Source organism: Stegostoma tigrinum, chromosome 22 (genome assembly GCF_030684315.1).
Source record: "Stegostoma tigrinum isolate sSteTig4 chromosome 22, sSteTig4.hap1, whole genome shotgun sequence".
Classification (NCBI taxonomy): domain Eukaryota; kingdom Metazoa; phylum Chordata; class Chondrichthyes; order Orectolobiformes; family Stegostomatidae; genus Stegostoma; species Stegostoma tigrinum.
The window spans coordinates 16705361-16724731 of record NC_081375.1 but is presented as its reverse complement, the minus strand read 5'-3'; the positions used below and the strand labels follow the sequence as shown (position 1 = coordinate 16724731).

Genomic DNA, 19371 nt, shown 5'->3' with positions numbered 1-19371 from the left:
ACAACAACATGACTTGGGGAGGACAAACTACTGTCCAAGCGTGTATTTCAGCACCTGAGAAATCAGTGGAGAGCTGCAATATATGCGTGGGGATCATGTTCCTGTACTGTGCTCCACAGTTTGACACTGGAGAAAGAAAAGCAGCTGGTGCTATTTGAGAAGAGTAGAAACCGGCTCTAGAAATTCATGAAGGTGAACATTGCGGGAGAGGTTTAATTTCAGATTGTACAACACAATGATGTGTACTCCCATAGTTGAACCTTGTTGGGTTGTTAGATGGGGAGAAAGGAAGTAACTTCCAACAGCAATTAAATTTGATTACGTTTGGGAGACAAGGTAGATGAGATACAAAAGCGCTCAAAATAGGAGCATAACAAGGCCAGCTGACCCCTGCAGCACTTTTGGCTGATTTGCTTATAATCTTAAGTCCATTGTTGGCCCTGTGCCATGGCTTACTACTCGTTTTCCTCTAGACTAGCACTTCCAGCTATATTACTGAGAGAGCTAGGGCTTTTCTCTTTAGAATGACAAAGGATAAGAGGAGACTTGATAGTGTGCAAAATGATCAGAGGTGTAAATAGAATGGACAGCCAGAGACTTTTCCTAGGTTGAGGTAGCTATTACGAGGGGGCATAGTTCTAAAGTGAGTGGAGGTAGATATAGGGGAGACGTCAGAGGTAGGTTCTTTACTCAGTGGTAGGGGCGAGAATGCATTACCGGAGATGCTAGTGGTTTCGGCCTCATTGGGGCATTTAAGCGGCTATTAGATAGGCATATGGATGATAGTATAAGGTTGGGTTGGAGATTAGTTAGAGCTTAGGATTAGGGTAAACGTTCGGCACAGCATTGTGGGCCGAAGGGCCTGTACTGTGCTGTACAGTTCTATGTTCTACGTATTGAGGAAGAACCGTGGTTCACTTCCTCCATGGCATCCTCTGCTGACTGCTGAAAATTTGACAGATGAATCGGACTGAAGCTGTATCTTCACCAATATTCCCAACGTGCAGGGAACAGAACAAGGGGACTGAAGGTTGTATATTGTTGCTATGTGCTTCGAAGGTACACTGTAGGTGTGGAGATATGTGATGATGCACAGGAAATCAGTATCCCCTGCAAGTTCTGCTTTAATTCATCTCACTTCTGCCAAGTTAAAGGAGTGGCTACAGGCATCCACACAGGTCCCAGTTATGGGGTATGTGGGACAATGCTACTCTTCTGACACTTCCCTCCCTTTCCTTTTCTTGACCTCTGTCTCCATTTTGGGGAATAAACTGTCCATTGCTGTCCACCACAAAGCCACTGACTCCAAAGCTACTTTCACGACAGCTTATCACACCCCACGTCCAGGAAGGACTCCATCCCATTCTCTTTGTACTTTCAAGAAAGGAAATAAGGAAATCCCCGGCAATTATAGACCGGTAAGTCTCACGTCTGTCGTCTGCAAGGTGTTAGAAAGGATTCTGAGGGATAAGATTTATGACCATCTGGAAGAGCATGGCTTGATCAAATACAGTCAACACGGCTTTGTGACGGGTAGGTCATGCCTTACAAACCTTATCGAATTTTTTGAGGATGTGACTAGTAAGGTTGATGAGGGTCAAGCTGTGGATGTGGTGTATATGGACTTCAGTAAGGCATTTGATAAGGTTCCCCATGGAAGGCTCATTCAGAAGGTCAGGAGGAATGGGATACAGGGGAACTTAGCTGCTTGGATACAGAATTGGCTGGCCAACAGAAGACAGCGAGTGGTAGTAGAAGGAAAATATTCTGCCTGGAAGTCAGTGGTGAGTGGGGTTCCACAGGGCTCTGTCCTTGGGCCTCTACTGTTTGTAATTTTTATTAATGACTTGGACGAGGGAATTGAAGGATGGGTCAGCAAGTTTGCAGACGACACAAAGGTCGGAGGTGTCGTTGACAGTGTAGAGGGCTGTTGTAGGCTGCAGCGGGACATTGACAGGATGCAGAGATGGGCTGAGAGGTGGCAGATGGAGTTCAACCTGGATAAATGCGAGGTGATGCATTTTGGAAGGTCGAATTTGAAAGCTGAGTACAGGATTAAGGATAGGATTCTTGGCAGCGTGGAGGAACAGAGGGATCTTGGTGTGCAGATACATAGATCCCTTAAAATGGCCACCCAAGTGGACAGGGTAACAACCTGAAAGAAAGCATATGGTGTTTTGGCTTTCATTAACAGGGGGATTGAGTTTAAGAGTCGTGAGATCTTGTTGCAGCTCTATAAAACTTTGGTTAGACCGCACTTGGAATACTGCGTCCAGTTCTGGGCGCCCTATTATAGGAAAGATGTGGATGCTTTGGAGAGGGTTCAGAGGAGGTTTACCAGGATGCTGCCTGGACTGGTGGGCTTATCTTATGAAGAGAGGTTGACTGAGCTCGGTCTCTTTTCATTGGAGAAAAGGAGGAGGAGAGGGGACCTAATTGAGGTATACAAGATAATGAGAGGCATAGATAGAGTCGATAGCCAGAGACTATTTCCCAGGGCAGAAATGGCTAGCACGAGGGGTCATAGTTTTAAGCTGGTTGGTGGAAAGTATAGAGGGGATGTCAGAGGCAGGTTCTTTACGCAGAGAGTTGTGAGAGCATGGAATGCGTTGCCAGCAGCAGTTGTGGAAGCAAGGTCATTGGGGTCATTTAAGAGACTGCTGGACATGCATATGGTCACAGAAATTTGAGGGTGCATCCATGAGGATCAATGGTCGGCACAACATTGTGGGCTGAAGGGCCTGTTCTGTGCTGTACTGTTCTATGTTCTATGTTCTATGTTCTATGTTTCGCCTACATCGTATCTGTTCGGATGATGCCACTTTTCAAAACAGCGCAGCTACCCTGGCTTCCTTCATCTATGACTGGTTTCCAGCCCACTGTGGTTGACCAGGCCCCTGAACCACATCCAACTTATAACCTGTGTTTCTGCCCTAGCCCCTTCCCTTCACTCGTAACAGCATGGTTGGGTCCCCCTTGTCCTCACTTTTAATCCCACTAGCCTTAAAGGATCATGCTCTGCCATTTCAGCCAACTCCAGAACGCCACCACCAGATACGTCTTTGCCTCACTTTCCCTGCGTTTTGCAGAGATTGGACTAGGATGTCCTGGACGGAACATTCTTCAAACAGTAACACCACTGCCCCTGCCCATGGCACCTTCCCATGTTGCACCTTCTGTGGTTACATCTGCTCCTTCATCTCTGCCTTGCTCACCATTTAAGGACCTAAACAATCTTACCAAGTGGAGCAGCATTTCACCTGTACCTCCTCCAATCTTATGTATTGTATTCTGCACACCCAATATAGTCTTCTCTACGTTAGAGAAACCAAACGCAGACTGCTTTGCAGAACAAAGGTAATGGGAATTGCAGATGCTGGAGAATCCAAGATAACAAAGTGTGGAGCTGGATGAACACAACAGGCCAAGCAGCATCTTAGGAGCACAAAGGCTGGCGTTTTGGGCTTAGACCCTTCATCTGCTTTGCAGAACAACTCTGGTCTGTTCACAAGCATAACCCCGAACTTGCTGTAGCTGGTCATTTTTTAATAGTGTCCTGTCCTCCGCGTGCTGCAGTGTTCCAGTGAAACACAGCACAGACTGGAGGAACGACATCTCATCTTCAGACTTAGCACTTTACAGCCTTCTGGACTTTTTAATACTGACTTCGACATGCTCAAAGTGTGATTCAACTCCCATTCCTTCCCTTTCTTTTGAGCTTGTTACATTCCCCGTCACCTCCGTCTTTCTCCCCACCACCTCCACCCCCCAACCCCAGTGGGACCATCTGTTCTTTCAGATCTGACAGTTGGACACACCATTGTTCTGCCATTCTCCCATTCTGATCACTAAATCTGATCTATCTACATTCTCTCTCTCTCTCTCTCTCTCTCTCTCTCTCTCTCTCTCTCCCACCCAGCACTCTGCACTGCAGATCCCACCAACTATAAGCATAAATGCTGTCCCTCCACACTCCATATCACCTCTGAAGAGTCATCTAGACTCGAAACATTAAACTTGCTATCTGTATGAATGCTGCTTGACCTGCTGTGATCTGTAGCATTTTTTGTTTTCAGTTTGAGGAGGAAAGCTGAGTTAATTTTTTAAGACAAACTTCTAACTGTTTCTCTCTCCAAAATGCTTCCTGACCTGCTGAGTATTTGCAGTCGTTTTATTTCAGTTTACCAGCATCTGTAATTTTCTACTTCTTGTTTTAGAAGCCATGGCCAATAGAATACCAAAACTCATGACTTTTTAATGAAAAACAGCTGATACCTGCATCCAAGTAATTGCCTGCGTCGTAACAATTTTTTTATCCTCTCAGTATTGTTTGAGTTACATTGATTTTAACAGGCAACTTCCATTGTTTCCAGATGTTTAAAGGACCAGAGCACAACATTGAATATATTTTCACTGCCACTTCATCAGCGGTATGTGGAGTCATGCTGGAAACAAGTGGGAAAAAAGAATACCTAATTACAGGTAGAGTGTACATCTCCTCATTTTGAAAATTCTGCAACAATACTTTGGTAAAAAGCTTCCAAGAATGTAGGTTGAATTAAACTTTTCAGTTTATCTAATTGTCAGCTTTCTGGCCTCGACAGTGCAAGGTGGAAAGTGGAATGCAGATGTTATGATCATTTTAAAGATGAATACAAATAACTTTTTTAAAAAATTGAATTCCCAGTGATCAACTTAAAAGATCACATGTCAAGATTAAGTTTTAGGTCCTTTATTGTAGTAAACAAACTAAAAGCACTGGGGACTAAATGCTATTTCAGAAGGCAATTTATGCTTTAGACCACAGAAGATCCTCCATTTAACACTTAATGATGTAAAATGACCAAAAATCACCGTCCACAGTTATATTTTACTCTTATCGCTTAAAAAGATATTAAACCTCCCCAGATCCAGTCCAAAGTTGCTCTTAGCTTTTGAAGGCGATGCTTGCATTATTTTCCTTTCCCAACTTGGTAATGTTTAGTCTGAGAACTGTTTCTCACAGTGAGGGTTTTTCTGGAGTTTGGCTGTTTAGTTCAAACTGGATAAATCTTCCAGACTTGAACTCTTGGACAGTGAACTATATGAACCGGCTGCGTCTATCTGCAGTCTAACTCTTTTACGTTGTTTTGAAACCTGGCAGATTCCCATGCCTGCCCTTTAATGGATGGCTTCCAATGCATCCCTTCTTTCAAAACCTATTCCCAGAGGAATGTGAATCACATGGGCTGGTATGATTAGCTGTCCTTTATACACCGAATCTAATTCTTCTTGAAATGAAATGGATAGTTAAAGAAGAATAATTTACTAAACCTGACATTCTTTACACCTTCCTGAGACTTTGAAGACTTAGAATCTGTCCATTTCCAGAACAGATGCTCCTGCCGTTGTTTACATGTATGAACGTCTTGCATCACCTTCCCAGTAAAACAGCTTGGCCCCCATACTATCTTTGACATAGAGGCCAGATGGTTTGGTCTCTAACTATTTGGAACAGATTACATGACCCTCTTCCTTCCTGCATTTTACTATAAATTTATAAACAGTCCCAAAACATAATCATTGATAACCTCATTATCAAACAGATACCTAGTAATGAGGCAGGAAAAAAAAACTGGCAAATTGTCCTGTTCTAACCCAGCTCTTCCAAATCAGCAGAAGACTGCTTTAACAAAAACTTGGTGCGCTGTTCCCTCCTTAAACGTTCAGTGGAGTAGAATTAGGAATTGACATTGAGAATGCAATGTTAAAGATAGTATGAGCACTGTTTTCAAAAGAAAAATATCAGTTTTGGAATGTAATGTTAGACTAAAAATGTTCAAATTAGTGAGATGGCCTAAGCTCGTACATATTCTATAAAACAGTGCAATTGCTTATATCGTTGTCTGATCTAAAAATACAGAAGCAAAATTCTCTGGAGAGGAACATTTTTATACTATTAGCACATTGTGCCTTGAATGACAGGAACAAATCAAATATGTAATCTTTAAAAATGTGGGATGCAGACAAAGTCAAGAGGAACAACAATTACAGAGTGGTTAAGTTTTTCCAGAAAATATCATCTACTGTTATTTTTAACAAGATAACAAATGTAAGTTTTTCACTAATTCACATTAAAGCAGTATGAAATAGACAATGTTTTCGTAACTTACAAAGCAATTCGCCTGGAAGTAATTTTGTTCTGGGTAGGCTGGAGGGCATTGTTGTAAAATTAGGAAACTAGAAAAATGGACGTCCCAAATATTCTGCAGAACTGAAGTACGGGATTCCTTTTTAAGAATTATTTCTAGTCACAGGTAGCTTTGTTGATAGGGGCCTTCTGGACATGTTGGCTGCTTCATGGGTCAAACCTACTCGAGCTGAGAGGCATGTTGGGACAATGAAGGAGATTAGGGGCACCTTAAATCACATGGGGATGGGAATAGGTTTTGAAAGAAGGGATGCATTGGAAGCCATCCATTAAAGGGCAGGCATGGGAATCTGCCAGGTTTCAAAACAACGTAAAAGAGTTAGACTGCAGATAGACGCAGCCGGTTCATATAGTTCACTGTCCAAGAGTTCAAGTCTGGAAGATTTATCCAGTTTATCCAGGGATCCAGTGGTGGCTCCATGAAAACCAGGCAGATCACTGAGGGGACGGATTATGTTGAGCCTGGGGACAGCATCACAACTCCTGCTAGCCCACATGCAGTGGTGTAATGTACTTCACAATTACAGAATAATTCCATTTTATTTAATCACAGACAATATTTTGTCCATCTTTTCAGGAGCAGCTCTCTGAATGAGGAAATCAATTAGTGCCATTCTACCACCTTCTCCCCGCTTTTACTGGACATTGCTCCTCTTCAGAAATCTAATTCCCCTTTTGAATCTCTCAATTGCTCCTGAATCTAACACAGTATTATATTGAGAGAGGGGAAGTGAAATAGTTTAACAGAGCTAGGACATTCTAGAATGATTTCCTCAGGTCACTGTCTTGGGCCTGAGATGTTTGACCTCCAATAACTATCATCCTCCCCTCCATGATTGTCCCAGATCCTTTATCTGTCTAAGTTTTTGGTTTTGGAATTCCTTGGGGCCACACTCAGTCCAAAAAATGCTTTGTCAATGCTGTCTCCTTGCAGTCACACCCTGGAATCCAGTTGTTGTGACTATTTATTTCTGGACATGGCCTGTAACTGTCATAGAGGCTTCTGGCATCTTCATGACCAAATAACGGGTCAATCGCCTTCCCTGGATTTAACATCCTCAGTCAGTCATGATGAAGATTTGTATTTCTTTTTAACATTTGAAATAACATGCAGAACTAAGTAAAATTCAGGATACAATTGCAAGATTTTCTTGTGGAGGACAGAAGAATTTTATTCCATATTAGCCCCAAGGTGCACTATTAAAATGTGGATGTTCAAGTTGGATATCAATCAAATTTGAAAGAAGGGGAATAATCTAGTACAATAGGAAAGTAAAGAATTTGTCATTTAAAATGTTCTTTTTAGAGTGCTGGAGTTACTCTATTTGAACCTGAGACCACTGCTGTTTAGTTGATGTCTTTTTTCATCAAAATAGCAAAATTTGTGGAATCCTTGAATTCTTGCTGAATGGATGTCTGTCTGATTTGCTGTATCTCCTGTGCAGAGATTTACTTTACCAAAAAAAAATCAATTCGGCCAACAGGTTTCAGTTCTTGAATGCAAAAATGATTGTTTTCATACTTCTGGCAAACAGAGTTAGAGTTCCTCTAAATATTTTAGAACCAAAAGATTTAGCATCCATCTTCACTGCAGAGGTGACTAACAAGAAACTACAAATCAGCAAATGAAAGAGGGAGCAACTCAGGAAAGTTTACATTCATCATGGAAGTGGCAATGAGTAAATTGCTGGAGATATGGGTTGAGAACTGTCTGGGACCTGGTAGTTTTCATCCTCCGGTGTTAACACAAGTGGCAATTGAGATCATTGATGCTTTAATTTTCCAAAACTCCCTCGGTTCTGGGAAGGTCCTATTAGATTGGAAGGTTGCAAATCGATTTTCAAAAATGTGGGAAGACAGAAAACCGAAAATACCTCAGTTACCTTAATACTGTCAGTTGGAAAAATGTTAGAAGCTAAAGGTAAAGACATTAAAGCTGGGTACTTTGAAAAGTTCAAGGTATAACCATGAAATCGTGTTTGACCGCACTATTAAACGAGCTTGAGGAAATAACGTGTGGTGAATAAAGGGAAATTGATGCCTGCACTATATTTAGGTTTCTAGAAGGCATTTGATAAAGGTTTGCACCAGATCATTATTGGAAAACAAAGTTCATATTGTAGGGATTAGCATGTTGGAGTGGATAAAAGATTCTGTAACCAGATACAAAGAGTAGGCATAAATGGGTCTTCAGGTTAAAATGACTAACTAGTGGTGTCCAACATTTTAGAAGTCCATAAGTGACATGGATGAAGAACAGAAGATGTGGTTTCCAAATTTGTTGATGACATAATGATAAGTGGGAAAGTAAGTTGTGAAGAGCACGTATGGATGATTCAAAGGGGTATAGAGATTGAGTGGGCAAAGCTCTGGCAAATAAAGTATAATATGGAAAAATGTGAAATTGTCCATTTTGGCTGGAATAATAAAATATAATTGCCTTGTCTAAATAGTAAGAGCTTGCAAAGAGGGATCTGGGGATCCTGCAATGTTCTATGTAACCTGCACACATGTTGCTATGCAAAAATGTTTTAAAGCCCTGCACGCATTATGTCATCTTCTACTATGACTAAATCGCCTACTTCTATTCCTGGTTCCTCTGTTTGGACTGTTGAGATGGTTGTTGGTCTGATTTGAGATGCACAAAGACAATTGGTGCTCAACTCAGACAGCTGTCACTGGGACTTTCATAGGTGCAGTCTTTCAGGAAGTATGATCAACATTTTTCAGAGTCTTCCTCTGCAGCTAGACTAGGGTTGCAACACACAATAACGGCTGTTCTCCCAAAGTAACAAAGCTGAGCTGGGACTTTTTAAAGAGCCGGGTTCTTGTCAGCTATTCCAAATAATATCTGAAACAGAAACCAGATGGATATAAATCCAGACAAGTGATTTCCAATAAACATGTGGTTATCACAAGACATTTGACTGTCGAGACATGCCTTTTTAAAATAACTGTCTTAATGTACTTTCATTTTTCTTTTTTAGAAACTCCATCCAGGTATCCGTATTCCTTCAAACTCAAATTAGTAAATGTAAAGCATTCATAAGGTTTAAAATGTGTATTTTTTACAATTTTTGTACAAAACATAAAACAATGAAGATAATGGCTTTTATTTCTGCCCATCCACAGGTAAACTGGGCGAAGATGGAAATATGTTAATTACACTCTGTGATTTTATTAAGCAATGGGAGATGCTGACTCCCACACAGAAGAAAAGCTTGAATCAGAGATATCAAATGGGGTGTGATTGTAAGGTAAGAGAACGCACTTGGTACAGTAACCAAGAAAATGAACTGCAATGAGAATTATTGTTTGGGTGGCAATTTACTCTAAGCTTAAAAATGGGTGCCTCCATTATCTTTCTGTAAATTCGAAGAAGTGCAAATGACTATAATTATTTTATACATTCAGGTAGACAGAATGTTACGTTTGAAACCGTGAGTTCTCCCCATGCAAAAACCTAGAATCTAAATTTATTGCAAAATGCAAGATGCTGTGTTTGCAAGTGAGGTCTACTTAATGAGAAGAGAAAGTATGAGCAGAGTTCTGTAGCTGTCTGGCTATTTCTTGGATAACCTGAACATTGCAGTGTGGATGACAATCTTGTTATGAGCCTCAATGCTGAGATCAGCTCATTGAACATAGAATTGAGTCTAAGGTAAGATTTTTCTGATCTAAATGCTTTTGTTGAAAACTCATTTTTATCATAACTGTTCATTTTTCCTTCATATTTAGTGAAACAATTTTGTTTCAAAACACCTAAGAAACAGGTGGTCAAAGTGGTGAGGTGCCCCAAGTGAGTGGGAATGAATGCAGTGACCGTGCCAGAGTTAGTGGGCTGGAAGATTGCAAGGGTAAATGAAAGCAAGTGAGGGAAGATGTTGAAGGTAACAGTGAGAGTGGCAGAGCATGAACCTTGGTGGGAGGTGAATGTGGTTGTGCTTTCGCAGAGAGAACATTGTGGCACTTACACTGCCAGGGCAGAGAACTTCATTGACTTTCTGATGGCACAGCTGGCTGTTTCTCTGAATAGCAGACATTGCATAGATCTGGGAGGTGACCTCAAACCAAGCTGACAGGATCTGGTGTTGCCCCCTCTACTGCTTGTCCTGGAAAGAGGACTGCTTCTCCTTTACACCATCCCTGTTAATCATAGTCTCCAGTTCTTTTGGTGAATAGCGGTGCCATCCTTCCCTTCGCCGATATCTTCCAACTCTGACCTTGAGCTAGAAGGGCAGCTTCCGAATTCCAGCTGTTTGAGTGTTGGGTTGTTCTGAGGATAGCATATGGAATTAAGGTGGGGCAAAAATCAGACATAAGGGCTGACTAGCTAGTTAATGAAGTGTGTTTTGTACGTACGGTGAGGAATCTTGTTCGGCCTTGTGGTGAGAAATTTTCCAAAAAAACTTGGGCTTGGTCAGGCCTGAGATTTTGTGAGTTCCATAACCATAAAATATATGACAGGCACACAGAGACACAATTTCTGTCACATCTGGTAATATGTGCCTACTTGGCAAATAATTTGAAGCATCCATGGTAACAGACATGAACACAACTTGTAATGGGTTGTTTTGTATCAAGAATGGATCATGCATTCTTTAGCTAAGCTGTGGCAGAATATTATGCGAAACTCAGTTGAACGAGGCTTGTTTACCACTTGCCATAGCCACGAAACTGGCAGGTGGCTCATATTTGAATGGGTTCTTGAGATGCAGTCTCCCTAAGCCCATGGATTAATGAGACCCAGTGCTGAAGTGTTTGAGTTCTTGTGTACGACCCTCTGGGATGTTGAGGGTGCCAATGGTTTCAGTTGTAAGCTTGTGCAAAAATTTGACTTGCTCCTCATTTATTTTGTTGTTCCCATTTTCTTTTTGCCAGCTGCTTTATATTGACCCCACAGACATTGGGAAAGCTGACAAATAATTTTCCATGTGCATTAATCCTCAATATAATCTTTTCAAAGAATGATCTTAACATTTTTAATCACCATCTGCAGTTAGCGTCCAATCCTTTCTAAATAGGCCTTTTCAAAGGTCCTAGCATTCTAATATATTCTATGGTAATACCCTAACCAGAATCGAGATAGTCTTGGCTAATACTCGAGTACAGTGCTGACAGCAGAGTTATACTGTCAGAGCTGATGAGATGGTAAACCGAGGCCCTTGTTGTTCAAAGATCGTGAGTATTGGGTGTTTTACCTGATGCAGCAATGGTTACAGCATCTCGCAAAAAAATTACAAAACTGGACATTGATATCATAATATTGAAGAATCCAACAGACATTTACAAATCAAACAGTTATGTACAGACCGTACATTCCTCAGTCACAAGTGTCTGGGTTAACATTAAGCTATAGCTTTACAACTGCAGGGCTTGTCATGCCTCAAGTGATCCAGGGTAAGACGGAGTATGAGATCTTTATACTGTTAGGTCGCATGTTATGATGCAGAGATGATGTCATAAGCATATCTCTTAAAGGTATACTGACGTGTTGACCATGAGACACAATGTGGCATTTTTCGCAGTGTTTCAACCAGAATCAAACTGCTATGTTTCTCTTGATGATAATTTATTGACTTCACTAGATTTAAAAGTACAATAACATCTTGAGTACACGAAAGATTATAGATAAATGCCAGTTTTTTTTTGTTATTCATTCGTGGATTGAGGGTGTCACTGGCTAGGCCAGCTTTTTTCACCAATCTCTAATTGCCCAGAGGGCAGTTAAGAGTCAACCACATAGTTGTGAGTCTGGAGTCACATGTAGGCTAGACTAAGTAAGGATGGTGGTTTCCTTACCTGAAGGATATGAGTGAATCAGATGTATTTTCCTAACCATGAACAATGATTCATGGTCATCATTAGACTCTTGAATTCAATTTTTTTTAAATGTGAAATTAAATTCCAGCATCGGCCACGGCAGGATGTGAACCCAGGTACCCAGAATATTAGAGATAATAAGGTGTAGAGCTGGATGAACACCGCAAGCCAAGCAGCATCAGGAGCAGGAAAGCTGACGTTTCGGGCCTAGACCCTTCAGAAAAACATCTTTCTGAAAAAGGCTCTAGGCCCGAAACGTCAGCTTTCCTGCTCCTCTGATGCTGTTTGGCCTGCTGTGTTGATCCAGCTCTACACCTTGTTATCTCAAATTCTCCAGCATCTGTAGTTCCGACTGTGTCTATCCCCAAATATTACCTGGGTTTCTGGATTAACAGTCCAGCAATAATATCACCAGGCCTTCTTAATATTTATCTGGAACATCCAGTTAGATTTGCTATTTCTGACTTGTGTAAAATATTTAAGGCCTTGAAGATCTCTAATCCTGCAGCCTCACTACCAGCACCAATATGAAGTTAACTCTGAAGGACCACACACAGTCACATAGTCATAATTTCAACATGGGTGCACCAAGAGCCTAATGGCCCCTGTTGAGTATGGGACTTCTGCTAGGAGAGCTGGTAGTTGTGAACTGGTGGGGAGGAAAGCTCGTCCAAAAGGTAACCTGTCTATCATAACCCAAGCAGTTCAGCCTTCTCACTACCTCCACCATATTTTAATATCAAGGCAACAGCAACAAGAACATTTTAAATCAGAAGATGCTGCAAATTTTCAGCAAGGCAAAGCAACTGTGAAGACAGAAACAGTTGACGTTTCCGATCAATAACCTTTCATCAGAAGGGACAAGAATGAAGGGAGTGAACACTGTAGAATTAATTTTAATGGCGAGAAGAATGAATATGGCTGGTAGGGAAGTGAAATTGAGATGGAAGATCAATTATCATCTTCGCAAATGGTAGTTATATGACCTATTCCAATTTTTTAAATTCAGTACTTCTGCTGATTAGCTGTATGAACAATTAATATGCATAACAATCAAATAACGTGGGTGAACAGGTCATTGTTGGAAAGTTACTAACATTTCACACACATCTGTTTGTTCTTTTCCTCAATAGATTGTCAGGTGTCCATCGATTCCTTGCTACATTACCTCTCGAAGTGAGTGCCTGTGGACAGACTGGGTGACCGGGAAAAGCATTAATGGACGTCAGTCCAAGCACTATTCTTGCGTTAAGAGGAGCGATGACTCCTGTGCATGGTACCGAGGTGTAAATCAGCCCAAGAAAGAGTTTCTGGATGTAGAGGATCCATAATTTTATTCCATCAAACTCTCTACTCATCCGAAAATTTACGTATAAGTGTTGTCTATAATATGAAAAATGTAACCCAAATTTCTTCTGTCCAATATAGCAGGTCTGTTTGCTTACTGTTTGGTGTTACCTGTATGTAACATGGCATATACTTCTCTTGCATTTTGGCATCGGCTGTACAGTGTGCATTTCTCTGACTAGAATTTGAAATGCACTTTGGTTTGTTTTAGAAAGCTGCAGCGTTGAAAGTATTTGGTTATAGTCTGTGTTAAATATGAGGATTGACTCCTCCACTTATTTGTAAGTATTTTTAACCCTTGAAGGCCTAGAGTAGTGCATTTGCATTCATGTCCAGAAATAACATTCTTCCCTATTTTATTCAGGAAGTGCTGTTGTTTTTGAGAATTGCAGACTCTATTCTTGATCTAATTTAAGTCTGCCATGATAACGTAATATTGCAATTTTAGACTTTGCATGAAATATATGTTGCAAGCTGAAAGGTAATCAATGCTGAAAGAATTTGAATATTTATTCCTTTTGCAATGATATAACTTCTTCTCCTTCCATAGTGGTTGTCATTGTAACAAACAACAGTAAAATATTAACCCACTATGAGCCGTGATATTGATTATCATTAAGGCCTTAACTGTGTAATGAGTAGTGTGATCATCTATAGCTTTTTTTGTGTTTATCAAGAGATGTTTATATTGGGAATGGAACTCTTGTCATTTCTAGGCACCCAACATTTGTTTGCAGCTCTTCGTGCAGATAATGCTGCCAGATACAGATTAAACTTTGTCTTCCTTTTCCTTGCCCACAACAACAATTAACATTGTATGTGTAACATATAAAACAACCCACAGCACTTGTGTGGAATGTTATTAGACAATTTAACATGATTCTCACAGGAGACAGGTGACCAAAACTTGGTTTTAAGGAGTGTTGTAATGAATGGAGATAGTTCGAGAGAAGCAGAAAGGCTTAAGCTTAAGGTGGTTATTCCAGAGCCATGTTTCTTACACCAGTGTGATGTCATTTTGTTTTTAATATCTCTCTTTAAGCAAGATTTACAACTAGCTGACATGAAAACAGTTTTATTTTTAGGGCCCATAACAGTTGAGAACAGCATTACAACAGTAAATTATAACAAGAATCCTTACCCTCAGTAGAAAAAGTAGACATTGATCCCAATAATTCAGTTTGCCCTCCTCATAAAGTCGGATGTAGGAATGGTTGATGACTTCACAGTGCTCAGCACCATCTGTAACTCCTCCGATATTGAAACTGTCCATGTCCATATGCAACAGTCTCGGGCTGATAAGTGGCAAGTATCATTCACACGATTCAAGTGCCAAGCAATAAATCTCTCCAAGAGAGACTCCAACCATCACACCTTGACATTCAATGGCACTACTGTAATTGAATTTCACTGCTGTCAACATCCTGCATGTTACCATTGACCAGAAACTGAACTGGTCCAATCACATAAATACTGTATCAACAAAAGCAAGTCCAAAGCTTGGATTCTGAATAACTTCCTGTCCGATTCCCTAAACCCTATTCACTACTAAATGGTAAAAGTTAGGAGTGTCATGGATTACTCTGAACTTAACTGGGTGAGTGCAGCTCCAGTAGCACTCAGGAAGCTTGACACCATCAGACAGAGCAGTCCACTGGATTGGCACTATAACCATCACTTTTAACATTTTCTCCCTTCAGCACTATCCTTGAGTGGCAGCTCTGTGTACAATCTGCAAGATGCATTGCAGCAATGCAACAGGATTCCTTCCTCAGCACATCCTTTTTCTTTTAAAGACAAGACCCTACTATTGCTCAGCCAAAATCCTAGAAGTCTCTTCCTCACAGCTCTGTCAGTGTATGTGAACCACATATGGATTGCAGCAGTTCAAGAAGGCAACTCACCAGGCCTTCTCCAGGACAATTAATGCTGGCCTAATCAGTGACACCTACATACAATGAAAACAAATTTTAAGGAAACCTTGAATCTATTATAGTAGATGTCTAACCCCCTCGTGATTAGTTGTTCTTTTTGTTCTCATTATTACATAATATTTTTCAATCAAACTTTGGTTAAATGTTGCCATCCTGCAGAGTTACTTTGTCTGGTAGTATAATTTAAGAAATAGATTAAAGAAATGTCGCCCTTGGAATTGTTAAAAGATAGGCAGTTTATAATTTGCATTTTTTGCATATTTTAATTCAGTTAAAATCAAATCTGTAACCTGTAAAGTTCAGAAATTTCTCAACCACTTATTTAAAATGACAGAAGGATTGAAAAGATTAAGTAAAATGAGACTCTTTCTTCTTGTCCTAAAATATTGGGCCAGATCTTCTGACGTCAGAATCATGAACATTGAAATACTTGCCGCTGGTGCATATCAGGACCTTTTTTGAAAGTCCTTGTCCACACGCACATTACACTGCCTTTTTGTGTGATGCTCACACAGACTAATGTTCTGCTGTTATTGAATTCTGGCACAAATTAATTAGTAAAGGCAGAGTCGACTCTACCACCAGCTACTCCATCACACCTGATTAACCAAACACCCAGTCAGTTACTCAGTGATCTCATGATTAAAAGCCTTGCGACCTTAAAACTTACCTCAACGCAACAGTTGATGTGCAGGAAAATGGAGTGTTCCTCATCATCGTCATTCTTTGCAGATGGCTATGGTGAGAGATTTGTTACTAGACAAAGACACAGATGCAAAGATCCAAAAGGTAGGGGATAAAATGACCCTTGCAGTCAGCAACAACTACTGCAGTGTCACTGCTGACTGGAAGACCTGACCCATTAATATTTTTATTCAAGAGTAAATATTCAAAGTGCTTCTTTACATAGGGTATGAAAATCTGAAATACTTGCCCCAAATGTCTGTGAATTGGGGTAACTTGAAGATTCTGAGATGGAGATTAATAATTTTTTGTTAGCAATGGAAGTGGAGGATGGCAGGCACAGGGAAATTGCAGATGAATAATTTTGAGGCCCAGGTTATCCATTATACTTAATGACAGAAGAGGTTCAAGGATCTAAATCTCCTATTTGTAGTCCTTTTTGATTTCTTTCACTTTTATAAATGATCCATCGTAATGCAATAAATTGCTTGATGCACTAGGTTAGTTTTTGAATAATCGTCTTTGTTTTTTAATAGTTATCGAAATATATTCTTTCACTTTACCTACAAAATCCAAGTTTTTTTTTTGCTTAGCCCATAAAAACAACTACAGTGTTAATGGCATTTCAGTAAATGCTGGTGATATACCATTAATGTATTTTGGTGGCGTTGCCAATAATTATATCTAAATAGATTTTTATTAGTGTGATTTAGAGTTAGTTATTGAGCCTTGTTTGTGTATTTTTTTAAATTTCCAAGGCAAGGTAGCATCAGAGTTTTAGGATTTTACTATATAGCTTTTTAAAGTTGGATAGCAAGGAGCAATGTTGCAGATGCTGGAAATCTGAAGTGAAATTACAAAATGTTAGAAGCACACAACACACTCAACAGCAGTGTCTGTAAAGGAGGAAGATGCCAGTTTGACACCCTTTCTTACACGTGCAGACCTGATTAAGATCGGATGAGGCCTACCTTCCTTGATCCACAGATGCTGCCTGGCCTGTTGAGCTTACAGGATTTTTGGTTTCCACCAAAAAAATTGGTATTTTCTAAAATATCAGAAACTGGACAAAATACCTTTTTTGTTTTGCAGTTGAGTATTTCCTTTTGAACTGCAGGATTTTGTCAGTCCTCAGAATTATCGATTTATTTTTAATCGATCAGTTTAGGAAGGTTATGACCCATGTGGAACCTGTGGTGTTTGAACCCAGGCCTTCGGCTCAGAGGTAGGAATACTACCACTGCATCATGATAGCTGTCCTTAGAATGATATGATTAATTTCATTCACTGGGTGGGAGTAAATGCAGTTGATATTGGACCACCCCATCAATTCGAGAACCAGTGAGAAACCCACGTTGCAACTGAGAAGGAGCTCCGCCTGATGATGGGGTTGGCCACTGGCCCTCACTAATGTTCAGTACACCAGGCTGGAAACCTCAACAGCTCAAAGGTCAGTAGCTCTTCAAAGGTGGTGCAAGAGTGGAAGGTGACTGCTGCTAGTAATGCATCCAAAGTGAGGCCTAGGAGCACTGAAGTACAGGCCACAGACAAGTGCAGGGTGGGATTGGAATCATAAGGCGAATGGAGTAGCGTGTTTTGAGGCCACTTTCTGTGACCAAACTCTGCCCAATAATGGGGTCATTTGATAAGGAACCAAGTACCTTTTTTTTATTTTGAAAGAGGCAGGAACCACCTCACAGCTCCCAGAAGACCAGGTTTGCCTGCTGACACTCTACATGCATGGGAAAGCCATGCCACTCATGGGCCATCCCTGAGCCATCATTAAATTCTTGTGGGTTCATGGATACTTGGTGTATGTTGGTACAGTAATCAGACTAAACCAGCAGGCAAGTTTTTTTTCTCCCCCCTCCATGGCCCATTCCCACCTCCAACTTACAGGAGATTTTCCCACTGTTTGGAGCCAAACGTAAGGCCTCTCTCTGGGTATTAAGTGGGCCTAGTCACCATACTCCTGCCATGATGGGCTCCATTAAATCCAGCCCACTGTGTTAACATGAGTGTGTAATTCAGTATAGAGGAGTACCAATCACATATTTGATTATATTGCTCTGTTCTTTGAGAGTTATTATTTGCAGGCAGATAGTTCAGAGTTTTCAAAAAAAAAATTGGATCCAATTTTAAAAACATTTAAATATTGATAGTTCACCACTAGTACAGCTGCCTTGTAAATACTTCGTGAATATTTCTTTCATAATTAACATTCTTCTACAATTATCAGTATAAAAAATGAGCTTTATTAACACTATGGATAGAATGTCGCATACCAGAAGTTATTTTTCTACATTCTTGAAGTATCTTTGTACTTATTGCCCAGATGATAAGATTTGATCTATTTCTTCTGTAATTCTTTTTTAAAGGTTTTATTAATAGAATGTTTAACTTATAATTCCTTTAAAGCTATGCTTTTTAAGTAATAAGTGTTCAGAATGGATTTCCATAATTTAAGGCTTTGATGTTTTGCAATGATTGTTTGAAAAAAAAAGTCAGAGACTTGCAATTTGTTTGATCTGTACACATAAAAAGGATGATGAGAAACATTTGCTGCATGTGTTTGTTATTCTGTATAATTCATGTAGTAAGTTCCATGTGGATTGGATTCATGGAAAAATATGGTATTATCAAATAAAGATTTATTACAATATGTTGCTCAAATATTTCTCTTTTTGAAAGTACAGGCTTTCTTTGCAGTAAATTCCTAGAACTTTTGTGCAGGTATTGTAACCTCTGCTGTAAATTTAATGATGGAATTAATTTTAGTCGCACAGGATATAGGATTCGTCATGAAATTCTCAGAACACATTCCACTATGATTCAGTGAAGTATTGCTGGCGAAGGAACACTTTTTTCTTTTTTCCTTGAACACTAAACTCCCATTTTAGAATTAATACAGAGGGTTGTGGTCTCTCGTTTCTGATAAGGAGGAGAATGCTTCTCTTTTAACTGGAAGAATAAATAATCTGAGCTTTAGACCTCTCCACAAATAAATCAAATTTGCTGAAATACTGCCAATAGTGGAGAAATTCCTGCAGTTACACTTTTCTAACACAAACTCTAGAGAGGTTAAAGTACAGATAGGGTTTTACTTAATTACAATAAATGAATTGAAAATTGTAGGGTATGTGCCCATTGCTTCCTGCTGATTTATCATTTAATCTGGACCTTGGAAGGAACTGCATACAGTGGGGTCTAGCAGTCATTAAAATGAACAATGCCAGACCAAATCATTTGGATGAAATCTAGAGGCATCCATGTGCTAACTGTCTGTAAATCAATTAGTAAATGTCTTTGGTTTGGGGGACAGCTACAAAAAGGAACCAGTGAGCCAGAACGCAAAAGCCAACAAAGCCGCAAGTATAGTGGCCTAGGGAAGAT

At 40.1% G+C, this 19371-nt stretch overlaps 1 protein-coding gene across 1 annotated transcript in view; it reads left to right on the top strand.

Annotated features, from left to right (window-relative positions):
• timp2a (TIMP metallopeptidase inhibitor 2a) overlaps positions 1 to 18640 on the top strand; it is a 73305-nt gene extending 54665 nt beyond the window's left edge. The window contains exons 3-5 of the mRNA XM_048554951.1: positions 4374 to 4482; positions 9323 to 9447; positions 13147 to 18640. Of these exons, the coding sequence (XP_048410908.1) occupies positions 4374 to 4482; positions 9323 to 9447; positions 13147 to 13344 (432 nt within the window). The 3' untranslated portion in view covers positions 13345 to 18640. The remainder of the gene's footprint in view (positions 1 to 4373; positions 4483 to 9322; positions 9448 to 13146) is intronic.
• Positions 18641 to 19371: the final 731 nt, after the last annotated feature.